Here is a 12,441-nt window from a genome sequence, read left to right as displayed (position 1 = left end):
GGCCAGGGTCAAAGCTCGGCAGGCAGAGCTGAAGGAAAGGGCTGCTCCTCCGGAGAGGGGGGGTAGGAAGGGGGTGGAGAGAGGGGAGAGAAGCACAGGGCGGCAGCTACGCCCTGAGCGAGGGACGCCAGCGTGACCCGGGGCTCTCGGCACCGCTCCCGGCACACGGCCCCGGGGCACAGGGAGGCGTGGGCCCCGTCAAGAGCCCGCAGGCCCCGGGGTGCCCCGGCTGTGGGAGATGGAAGGGGGGGGGGGAACACACACACAGACACACGACACACCCCGGGAAGCAGCGGCCCCTCCCCTCCCCTCCCCTGTCACCCCGCCGGGGAGGGGCGCCCCCTAGTGCCCGGGCCCGGCTCTGCGCTGCGCTCCGCTCCGCAGGGGGCGGGACTCGGGCCTCGCGCCCCCGCCGCGCGCCGCCCTCCCCGCCGCCGGTCCCAAGGGCCAGCGCGCGCCGAGCCGCTCACCCCGCCCCGCGCCGCGCCCGCCCCCCCCCCCCACTCCCCACCCCCCCGCCAACCCCACCGCACCCCTCACCCGCCCTGACCCCCGCCACCGTCCGGCTCCCCTTGCGGGGTGATGCCCACAGCGCCGCGGCGCCTCCTCCTCGCCCTCTGCGGCTCCACCTTCAGGATGGGCGACTCGGCCTCTCGGCTGCCGCAAAAGGAAGAAGCGCTCCCCGGCAGGAACCAGCGCATCCCGGTGGCAGGTAGGGACGACCCCAGCCCACTCCCCCTTCTCCCCGCTCGGCCCTGCGGTGGCGGGGGATGGGAAGCGGCCACGGCTTGAGCGAGGGAGGCGGTACCGCTCCCTCAGGTGGCGGGGGGGAGGCAGCGCGCATGCGCGCAGCCCTCCGAGCAGGGCGGGAGGAGCTCGTTGTATTGCCTGCGCGCAGGGCTATGGCGCATGCGCGGTGTGGGGCGCGTCTGGAGAGTGCGTGGGGGGGTGTGAAATGGCGGCCGTGGCCCAGCCGCGAGGGGTGCGTGTGTGGGGAGCCTGGGGCTCCTCCGGGAGAGGCCCCGTGTCGCCGGGTTGCTGCATAATGATGTCTCCTGGGCTCTCCTGTTGTACGAACAGGAGCTAGTGGGCTGCTCAGGCAGCTGATAAGCACATACACCTGTTGTTTCTCCTGTTTTCTTGTTCAGTTTTTAGCCCAAATCGGCCTGTCCGGGGTTTAAAACAGCTCTCCCCAGCCCTTGTTTTTCCCCTTAGGTACCAATACCTCAACATAACATCCAGACATGACGGGGATGTTCTAACCCTAATGTTTGCAAAGTGTTTTAAAGTTGTTAGCAATTCTTCAAGCCACTGGCCAGTAGCCTCCTTGGTTTGAGCAGTTGTGTGCTGTCAGCAAGTTTGCTTAATGGAATTAAGCAATTTCGCCTTGTGTCAGCCCTCCTAGGAACTGAAAACGTTGTGAGATGCCATCTCCATGAGGTAGGAAATACAGTGGCATCTAGGTGCCCTAACACGTGGTCATTCTCCCACAAGATGTATTTATATCCAGGCACCAGGCTGTCAACTTAAAAAATACTTAAACACATAAGGTATGTAAATGCTGGTGGGAGAACAATAAACGGATGGTGGTGTAAGTCCAGGGAGAGAAGTGTTGGAGAGCACAGTAAGATCTTGCATTGTATAGATAGTGGGTAAAATGCTGGAGGTAGCAAGAAGGTAGTGGTGAAATTAAAGGTGTGAGGAAGACTACTACACCTGGTGTGGAGGATGTGTACTCAGAGGAGTGTTGCAGAGATAGGGTTGATGTCAGTAGGGCAATGAACTCAAGATATGATACCAAGAGTAGCGTGTTGCCTAGATTAAAGTAGCACCTTCATGTTGCTTGCTGATAAAAGCCTAGAAAGAACATACACTAGACCCATGTTATGCTCTGTAACTCCATGGGTAGAACAATTTTGTGCTGCTGAACAAAAAGTGTCCTCAGAAGGTCAAATAGGGTGTTGTTTTAAATTCTGTGACTGAACATGGTATTGTGTACTTAATAACAGCATGGACTCCAGTGTTCTATGAAAATAAAGATGTAAACTGCTTTCAGAGAGAGACAATTGAAATTTTAACATTGTGTAACAATTACTCAGCAACAATTCTTTTGTATAAATTGCTCTTAGATTGCAGAATCAGAGGACCATTGGTTGGAAGGGCGCTCCAGTTCACCCTCTGTGCCAATGCTGTGCTGCTTTCTTCTAAAAGGGTTTTTCCTCATGTCCGATATGAACCCCTTAATGCACAGGCAGGGCTGCTGCCCTTTCTGATGCTAACTGGTGCTCTTCATTTGCCTGAGTTGTCATTCCTGCTCCCTATTAAGCTGCTGTGAAGTTGCCCCTCTGTTTACCCTTCACTGCCTGAAAAATGCTCCCAGCTTCTGGGAGCTCTGGAGGTTTGTGGGCTGTAGGCCACTGATCAGCTTTCCCATTGACCTTGCAGATCCTTGCCCTTTTATTTATGACTCTCTTGATCTCAGGACCCCAAACTGGATGTGGTATTTCAGGTGAATTATTACCAGTACAGCATAGAGTGTTTTTTCCTTACTCTGCTGTCCGTGCTCCTTGTAACACAGCCCAATAAACAGTTTGCTTTATTTGCAGTGAGAGCACATTCCTAGCTCGTGTTTAACCTGGAACCCAGCATAACCTTCCAGCAGGGATGAGATTATTTTGCACTGGTGCAGAACTTCTACTTCTCCTTTTTGACCTTTGTGAAGTTTCTGTTGGTGTAGACCTGGAATTTTTCAAGGTCTCATTGGACTAGAGGCTCTGTTGTTTGGCACAGCCATTCCCCCTCTCTCTTTAGCGTTGCCCTCAAATTTGCTGAGCGTGTTTTCTGTCACATCATTCATGTTACTGTTTAAGATATTGAATGATATTGTCCCCAGCATTGTCCCCTGGGGTAACCTGCTGCATGCTAGACATAGAGGTATTGATCACTGCCTTGTGTGCCTGGTGGTCCTGCCAATTTTTGACGTGTCTAGTGCCGAGCAGTCTGCTCTTCAGCCAGTACTTTCTCAGCTTCCAAATGCAAATGCTGTAAGAGGTGGTGTCAGAAGCCCTGCTAAAGTCAACATGCATTACATCCACAGCTTTGCCCTCATCTGCATAGCCAATCATTTTGTCATAAAGCCAACCCAGCTGGTCAAGCATGATTTGCCTTTGGTAAATGTGTTGACTGTTCCTGATTACTTTCCTGTTCTCTTTGTGTTTGGAAATGATTTCTGAGGACATTCTCCGTGATCTGCCCTGGGACTGAGCCGAGGCAGAGCATTATACAGTTCCTCAGCCCTCTTCTTGCCTTTCTTAAAAATGGCTGTCACTATAGCCCATTTCTGGTCATCAGAGATCTCCAGGATTTTTCAAGGAGGTCTATGAAGGTGGTTAAGGGCCTGGAGCATCTCCCCTGTGAGGAAAGGCTGAGTGAGCTGGGACTGTTCAGCCTTGAGAAAAGAAGACTAAGGGGGGACCTTATTAATGTTTATAAATATCTTAAGTATGGGATGCAGGGGGAATTGGCCAGCCCCTTTTCAGTGTCTGTGGGGACAGGACAAGGGGCAATGGCTGCAAGTTGAAGCATAGGGAGTTCCACACCAACATGTGGAAGAACTTTTACCCAGTGAGGGTGAGGGAGCCCTGGGACAGGCTGCCCAGGGGGTGTGGAGTCTCCTTCTCTGGAGAGATTCCAGACCCATCTGGACACTGACTTGTGCAATATGAGCTGGGGAGCTGCTTTGGCAGGGGGTTGGACCCAATGATCTCTCGAGGTCCTTTCCAACCCCTACAATTCTATGATTCTATGATTTATATCTAGATTCATGACTGTTGTGATGTCACACCAGCGAGCTTCCTCGGCAGTCCTGGAAAAACTCCACCATTTTTCCTCACATTGCTGCTTTTCTTTGTGTCTGTGCCAGTGCACGCTGAGGGTTTGGAGCAGTCATTCTGAAGATTTAGGCAAAAGAGCTTTTGAGTTCTTTAGTCTTGCTGGTACTAGCTCTAGTGTGTCTTCCCTAGTCATCAGTATACCCAGATTTTCTCCCAGCTTCTGTTTGCTCCTGTAATTCCTTGTTACTGTTTTAACTCCAGCTTTAGCATTTTTGATTTTGTGCCTAAATGCCTAGGCAAGGCGTTTTCTATACCTCCTTTGTTGCTCGTTATTGTTTCGACTTTTTGTATGCTCTGTCTTTGCATTTGGGTTCATTAAGCAGCTCTGTGCTTTTGATGCATCTCCCAGTTTTTCTGCATGGTGTTTTGTTCCTCAGCTCTTTTGGAAAGTGTTTTTGTCAAAAGTCAGACCACTCTGAAGGGCAGTTTCTCCCTTTGAGAGTCTCTTAGGGCGTCTACCCAGGAATTCTCTAAGTAAGCTGGAGTGAGATCTGAAAGTCCAAAATGCTAAATTTGCTGTTGACCTTTCTGGCCGTGTTTTGGATCCTGAACTTCATCAACCTGTGGTCACTGCAGCTCTAGGCCATCTGCTGCAGTGCCACCAGTTCTTCCCTGCTTCTGAATACTGGTTGCAGAGTCCCAGACTGGTGGAGGTTGGAAGACACTTCTGAAGATCACCTATTCCAACCCCCCGTGCTAAAGCAGGGTCACCTCAAGTAGGTCGCATGGGATCATGTCCAGGCGACTTTGGGATCTCCCCAGAGAAGGAGACTCCCCAACCTCTCTGGGCAGCCTGTTCCAGGGCTTGGGCACCCGCAGAGGGAGGGAGTTTTTCCTCCTGTTGGGATAGACTTTCCCATGTTCCAGTTTGTGCCCATTTCCCCTTGTCCTGTCACTGGGCACTACTGAAAACAGTCTGGCCCCATCCTCTGGACATCCCCTTTAGCTATTGGTGGGGAACTCCCTGTGCTCCAACTTGAGCCCATCGCCCCTTGTCCTGTCCCCACAGACACTGAGCAGAGGCTGCCCATGGCGCCCTGTGTCCCACCCTTCAGCTATTGATCCCCATTGATCAGATCCCCTCTGGGGCTTCTTCTCTCCAGGCTGAACAGCCCCAGCTCACTCAGCCTTTCCTCACAGGGGAGATGCTCCAGGCCCTTCATCATCTCCGTAGCCTCCTCTGGACTCTCTCCAGGAGATCCCTGGTTTCTTCATACCAGGGAGCCCAGAACTGGACACAACACTCCAGGCAGGGCTTGACCAGGGCAGAGCAGAGGGGGAGGATCCCTTCCTTTGCTCTGCAATGCTTCTTCTGATGACATTATATAATATATATACACACACAGATACAAAGTTTTGCACACACACAGAGTTTTTTTTCTCCTAGATAGCCAGAGATAGCAGAGATAGTGAATTAAATGTCCTGTACCACATGTCCCAGTGAGTAGTGTCAAGAAACACCTTCCCTCTGTGGTCCCAGCTATGTTTCTGGCAGAGGTACTTAGGCTGTGACATGCTATCTGCAGTGGGCTATCTTTTGTGAAGGCAGTAAAGGTACAGCTCATGGATAGACAGTCTTACAATTGTTTAAACCCATTAAGCTTCTTAGCTTTATAGTTATAGTTTAATAGAGCAATAATTACTGATGTGGAGGAGGTCACAGTGAATTTTACTCTGACCTTCCAGAGAAAAAAAGAGCACCAGCTTTTCCAGGAATTAATTCTTGCTTTTATCAGCTCATGCTCTTTAAAGAAAACATTGATTAAAAATGTCATTTGACAGAGGAGCCCTGCTAAAATCTTAGATTTTTTTTCCAGCATTTCATAACTCTCCATTAATAAGGAGCATATTTTGAATCACTTTGGTTTCTACCTCTCACCATTGCAGTACAGTTTTCTTCTTGAAGATGAGAAGCATGGGTGTATATGCTTTCTGGTTTTCATGAAATTCGTTTAGATTGTAATTAAATTGCTCGTTAATCTGTTCTTTTAAAAATGTGAAGACTTCACCCAGACACAACCCAAGCAAAGCAAATAGTTATTGTCAGCAGAAGGCACTTTTTAAAATTATTTATTAATTTTGGTTTCTTTTCTTGAAATTGTCATGAATTTCTTAGGGTGTCCCTTAAGTTTTGGATATTGGAAATAGAGACTGGATTTTACTAGTGATAATGTCAACTGCTGTCTTGTTCATGCTCATATTTTTCTGTTGGTCAATCAAAGGGTAACTGACATTTTGGGTTGAAGTGTTGCACCAGGAGCTATTGTGATCATCTCCTGTTTACCTGAGAGCTTTTCAAGTTACTGGTACCATGTCTGATTCTATTTTTAACTTCATGCACTTCATTGGGTGTCACAGGCCAAGAGGGAGAGGAAACTATTGGAGAGTGTCCAGAGGAGGCACCAAGGATGGGGAAGGGTCTGGAGAGGGAGTCTTATGAGGAGAGGCTGAAGTCCCTGGGTTTATTCAGCCTGGAGAAGAGGAGGCTGAGGGGAGACCTCATGGGGTCTGTGGCTTCCTGCTGAGGGGAGCGAAGGGGCAGCGCCGATCTCTCTCCTCTCTTTGGGGACCAGGGACAGAACCCGAGGGAACGGCGTGAAGCTGCCCCAGGGGAGGTTTAGGCTGGGTGTCAGGAAGAGGTTCTGTGCTGAGAGGGGGGTCAGGCACTGGCACAGGCTCCCCGGGGAAGGGGTCACAGCCCTGAGCTGGGCTGAGGTCAGGCAGGAAGCATCTGGATGATGCCCTCAGTGCCACCTCTGACTTGGAGCCTGTGTGGAGCCAGGAGTTGGACTCGATGGTCCTTGTGAGTCCCTTCTATGGTTCTGTAGTTCTGTATGATTCTGTGTACAGAAGCTTTACAACAGTGACCACTTGCTTTTCCTTCTGAGACACGCTTCTTTCATTAAATTTATGCAGAATGGTATGCAGGTGTTTTACATGAATTGCTTTACTCTGCCTGTTCTCTCCCCTGCCTGCTGAAGTAGCACTCGCTTTTTGCAGCGTGTAGACAGATTTGATTTCACCCCAGTTGACTCTGTGTGAGGAATAGTATACCTGATATTCTTACAGGGACTTTATTTCCCAAGAGATTTTTAAATGAGATGATTTTAGGTATCATATGTCCCGTTAGGACTCCATTAGTTGGTTTCTAGTGTTGCATTTAGTTGGGTGTCTTTTGAAGCTTAACAGTTCCCAAGCACAAAGAACACTGAGAAACAGAAATAACCCTTTATATGTTTTTGCTTCTATACCTATTTCTTTTAGTGGAATTTCTGCCCATGCTGATCTTTTTTTACCAATCTTGTAACACCGTACAGAAATTATTATGGCCAAACTAGTGGTCTGTGCTCCAATACTCTTAATTTTTCTCCTTCCATGCCCTTGGGGGAGATGGCCAGACTCATGAATCGGTGTTAAGGCTGAAAGACTGTAACTTTTCTTATCTCAGAATCACAGAATGTTAGGAGTTGGAAGGGACCCCGAAAGCTCATCTAGTCCAACCCCCCTGCCAGAGCAGCATCACCCAGACTGAATCACACAGGAACACATCCAGGTGGGTTTGAATGTCTCCAGAGAAGGAGACTCCACAACCTCTCTGGGCAGCCTGTCCCAGGGCTCTGTCACCCTCACAGGGACAAAGTTCCTCCTGACATTCCCATGGAGCTTCCTCTGCTCCAGCTGCGCCCGCTGCCCCTTGTCCTGTCGCTGCCACCCCTGAGCAGAGCCTGGCTCCCTCCTCCTGACTCTCACCCTTTACATATTGATAGACATTAATGAGGTCACCCCTCAGTCTCCTCTTCTCCAGGCTAAAGAGGCCCAGCTCCCTCAGCCTCTCCCATGAGGAAGGGGTTCCACTCCTTTCATCATCTTGGTGGCCCTGCACTGGGCTCTTTCAAGGAGTCTATGCCTGTTCATGGCCTGGTATGAAAACTTCCCAATGGAATTTGATCCCTGTGGGGATCATCCAGTAATTTTCTCAACAGATAGTCAACGTGTTGACCTTAAATTACGCTGACTTGGAATGATACAGGGCATTGCACTGACAAAGCAGACAGGGTATCACTGAGCTATGATCATTGAGTAACTTACTCTTACATCATCAGTACTTCCCTGCCAAGGGTGAATGGTAAAACAGAGAACTGCTGAGTTGGACAGCTCAATACCTTGCTGAATTAGTATGTCATAGAAATCTCCACATGCTCACAGCCTCTTTGTACTGTACAGAATTTGGGGGGTGTGTGTGGAAATCTAGTACCTTATGCTTATTCTGTGCCTAAATATGTATGAGGTGTTAGGTCGAGAAGTTTTAAACAGATTTTCCCTGATATCCTGACAGTTTGCTGGCTTGTGCAAGGCACAAGATTTTGCAACAGAAATGCAAACTGAAAACCAAGTTTAATGTTTTCTAAGATGTTTTTTCAGTAGAATATAAGGAATAAAATGAAAACCAGTAGATTTTTTTTTCTTTTAATCATTAAAATTCTGTTAATTATGGGCAAATGTAAAACATTTTTTAAGACATGAATTTAGTATCAGAATATTGTAGGCCTAAAATAGGGATTCTTGAGTCACATTATGCCTCAGAACAAAGCCTACAAAGGAAATAGAATTTCTTTAAAGGTTTAGAAGGATTAATCTATTTAAAGTTTTCACAGAATCCCAAGGTTGGAAAAGCCCTTTAAACTCCTGGAGTCCAACCGTCCCTGTCCTGTGCTGACCCAGATCTCTCAGCACCTCATCTCCCCCCTGTTAAACACTCCCAGGGCTGGGGACTCAGCCCCCTCCCTGGGCAGCCTGTGCCACAGCCCCACAACTCTGCCAGGGAAGAACTTTTTCCTAACATCTAATGTGAACCTGATTCCACCTGATTTCCACCACTTTATTTACCTGATAGAGTGTTTTACATAAAGAATTAACTAGTTACCCATTTTTACTGAAATTTATACAGAACATGGGCCAAAAAATGTCATGATCTGACTTGCACTGATGTACAATTCAGGACCATGGTGAATAACAATGTCATATATGGTCTAGCATTTCTCAAATTTCAATTTACCTTTCTAATTCAGAAGAGTTAATTTGGTATTTCTTCATTCTAGGAGATGGTTTTTGCCTCAAATACACTCAAGCCATTAATTTCCATAAATTATTAAATTTCATTACAATTTCCCTGTGTATGCTGAGATTCAGAGCAGAGCAGAGTAGGTTTCTTTGCAGAAGCAACTCACCCCCAGTAATCGTTTATTAAGACAACTTCTGAAATTGGTGGTTGCAACATCTTTATAGGTACATGTCAGAAGGATTTGCTTGGAAATCTTGCCTGTAATAACATGTTCCTTTTCTAACGAGGGTGAGGGAGCCCTGGGACAGGCTGCCCAGGGGGTGTGGAGTCTCCTTCTCTGGAGAGATTCCAGCCCCATCTGGACACCAACCTGTGTGCCCTGTCCTAGGGACCCTGCTTTGGCAGGGGGTTGGACCTGATGGGCTCTGGAGATCCCTTCCAACCCCTGTGATTGCCCTTCCCCTTCCCCTTCCCCTTCCCCTTCCCCTTCCCCTTCCCCTTCCCCTTCCCCTTCCCCTTCCCCTTCCCCTTCCCCTTCCCCTTCCCCTTCCCCTTCCCCTTCCCCTTCCCCTTCCCCTTCCCCTTCCCCTTCCTCCTTTTCCTTTTTCCTTTCCTCCTTTTCCTTTTTCCTTTCCTCCTTTTCCTTTTTCCTTTCCTCCTTTTCCTTTTTCCTTTCCTCCTTTTCCTTTTTCCCTTCCTCCTTTTCCTTTTTCCTTTCCTCCTTTTCCTTTTTCCTTTCCTCCTTTTCCTTTTTCCTTTCCTCCTTTTCCTTTTTCCTTTCCTCCTTTTTCTTTTTCCTTTTCTCCTTTTCCTTTCCTTTTCTCCTTTTCCTTTCCTTTTCTCCTTCCCCTTCCCCTTCCCCTTCCCCTTTTCTCCTTTCCCCTTTCCCTTTTCCCTTCACCTTGTCAGTTATTTATATCTAAACACTCAACAGCTCATTTTCAAGCCGAGGGTACAACTATAAATATTGTACCAGCATTGGAAACCCCAGGAATTACTTCCTAACCACCCACCCATTGCATTTGCATTTGGGAAGGTGTTGCAAGAGGAACAAAAGGTTAAGTCAATCTAAGGGGATTTTTATATGTCGTTTGCGTGTGCTTTTTGCTCTTGGCAGCTGGAAAGCAGCAACAGAGAAAGGAAGTTAGCATGCACAGACGAGGCTTGGTAGATTAAAAGCAGGCAGGAAATCTGTTTACAGAGCTGTGCATCCAGCTGCCTGACACTGCTCCCAAGGTAACACCCCCGCGATGATCAACCTGCCGTTGCCTTCTGACCTCTAACTGCACGGCAATAGAAAGGGCTACGTCATTCCATCACTAAGCCTTCTCAAAAAATAAAAAATAATAATAACAATAAAGGATAAAATTGTCTTTCTCTTCTTGGGAGTCCCTGGAGTTCCTGGTGGACTACTTAGCATGCCGCTCACAGTCGGATGTGTGCGCTGGCATGAAGCAGCGCCGTACGGTGCCGTACCCCCAGGACTGCGTCGGGAGGAAGCTCTCCCCAGGGTTTCTCCTGGCAACAGAGCGGGTTGCTGGGAAACAGAATTACTTAAATGGGGAGAAACTTTACCCAACTGGCAGCCTCTTGAATGCAAATAAGGCTTGGAGGAGACTCCTCTTTCTGATCCCATAATTTCCCCCTCCGAAATGAAAACTGAATCCAGAGGTTCTTTATTCAGGGCTTTATGTGTGGATGCTGCTCTGAGGAATCATTCAAAGTTGTGTAATCAAAGAGGGTAATTATTTTCAGCAGAAGGTAGAGGCGTGTTGCACAGGATTCAATAGCTTCTGGTTGCTGTGGGTTTGAAAAGGGATGGAACATCTGAATTTGCCAAATTTCTGTTGTTAAATAAACCTGACAGTTAGGATGATTAAACACAAGGGTTATATTTACACAGGTTATTTTTTTCACTAGAGAATATTTGGTGTTAATTCGTGTGAATCTTGGGATACATTACACTTGTTTGGCTACTTCTGTCCATTTATCTTTAGTGCAGTCTTTGCATGAATGACATTGACCTGACATTTAGGAAATTTGGTGGTTTTGACTCAGAAAATAAGAAGGTTGAGAGGAACATCTCACTTTTTTTCTCTTGATCTCCAAGCTACCACTTAAAAATTAGGTGATACAGGGAAGACTCAGTTGTTTTTCAAATGATGGACCTTTGCAGCTATTCACACACAAGTAGGCATTGCTAAAATACTCTGTGATGAGGAAGTTTGCAGGTGACACTAAACTAGGAGGAAGTGTTGATCTGCCTGAGGATAGGGAGGCTTTTCAGAGGGATCTGAACAGACTGGACCCATGGGCTGAGACAAATGGGATGAGGTTTAACAAGGCCAAGTGTAGAGTGCTGCACATGGGACAGAACAACCCCCTGCAGCGCTACAGGCTGGGGGAGACTGGCTGGAGAGCTGTCAGGAAGAGAAGGACCTGGGAGTATTGGTTGACTGCAGGCTGAACAGTGTGCCCGGGTGGCCAAGAAGGCCAATGGCATCCTGGCTTGTGTCAAAAATAGTGTGGGCAGTAGGTCTAGGGAAGTGATTGTGCCCCTGTGATGCAGCTCTCCCCAGCAGCAGCCTTCTCCGGGCTGAGCCAGCCCAGCTATCCCAGCCTGGCTCCAGAGCAGAGGGGCTCTTGCACCTCTTGACCTAACGAGTTCATATACAATGTTCCATGGATCCACTGACTTGTATTCAATTATGTTGCTCTTTATGTTGGTTAAATCTTCCATTTGAAAGGGTTTTCCAAGAGCGAATTGTTTAGAATCTTTGAAATGTTCTTTTAATTCTGACCCTGTTATTTATTGCTCTTCTCTCTTTTGGTGTCTACATCGTTATTTAGCATCTCTCCTTTTTCTTTTATTTCCTTGATGAGAGGAGAAAGTGGTCCCATGCCACTTTCTCCTGTGCTCTGTTAATGAGTAAAGCTGTTTTAATCTCTTCTCCTGAAATAGGTCGTGTTTCAGAAAATCTAAGCCTAACTTTCAACACGATTAGATCTCTGTTACATGTGGCATTCTTAAAGAAAAAGGTAACTGCTATGGAGAACTGTTCACAGAATCACAATCACAGACTGGTCTGGGTTGGAAGGGACCCCAAGGATCACAGAGGTCCAACCCCCTGCCACAGGCAGGGCCACCAACCACCAGGCCTGGAGCTACACAAGGTTGCCCAGGGCCCCATCCAACCTGGCCTTGAACACCCCCAGGGACGGGGCATCCACCCCATCTCTGGGCAGCCCCTTCCAGCCCCTCACCACTCTCTCTGCACAGAACTTCCCCCCAGTCTCTCCTCTCCCCCTTCCCTCCTCCAGCTTCACTCCAGCCCCTTGTCCTGCCAGTCTCTGCCCTTTAACAAGCCCATTCCCCTCCTGTTCCTGGGGTCCCTTCAGGGACGGGGAGGCTGCAGTGAGGTCCCCCCACAGCCTTCTCTTCTCCAGGCTGACCCAGCCCAGCTCCCTCAGCCTCTCTCCATAGGG

General features: G+C 48.3%; 1 protein-coding gene across 1 annotated transcript in view; it reads left to right on the top strand.

Moving 5' to 3' along the window:
• Positions 1-582: 582 nt before the first annotated feature.
• Positions 583-12,441, top strand: part of MSRA (methionine sulfoxide reductase A) — a gene marked incomplete at its 5' end in the record, with an annotated part of 332,571 nt that continues 320,712 nt past the window's right edge. The window contains one exon of the mRNA XM_084261893.1: positions 583-712. Coding sequence (XP_084118019.1) covers positions 583-712 — 130 coding nt within the window. The remainder of the gene's footprint in view (positions 713-12,441) is intronic.

Source organism: Gallinula chloropus (assembly GCF_964237585.1).
Source record: "Gallinula chloropus genome assembly, chromosome: 3".
NCBI lineage: Eukaryota > Metazoa > Chordata > Aves > Gruiformes > Rallidae > Gallinula > Gallinula chloropus.
The sequence above is the reverse complement of the archived record's forward strand: the minus strand, read 5'-3'. Positions and strand labels throughout refer to the sequence as shown.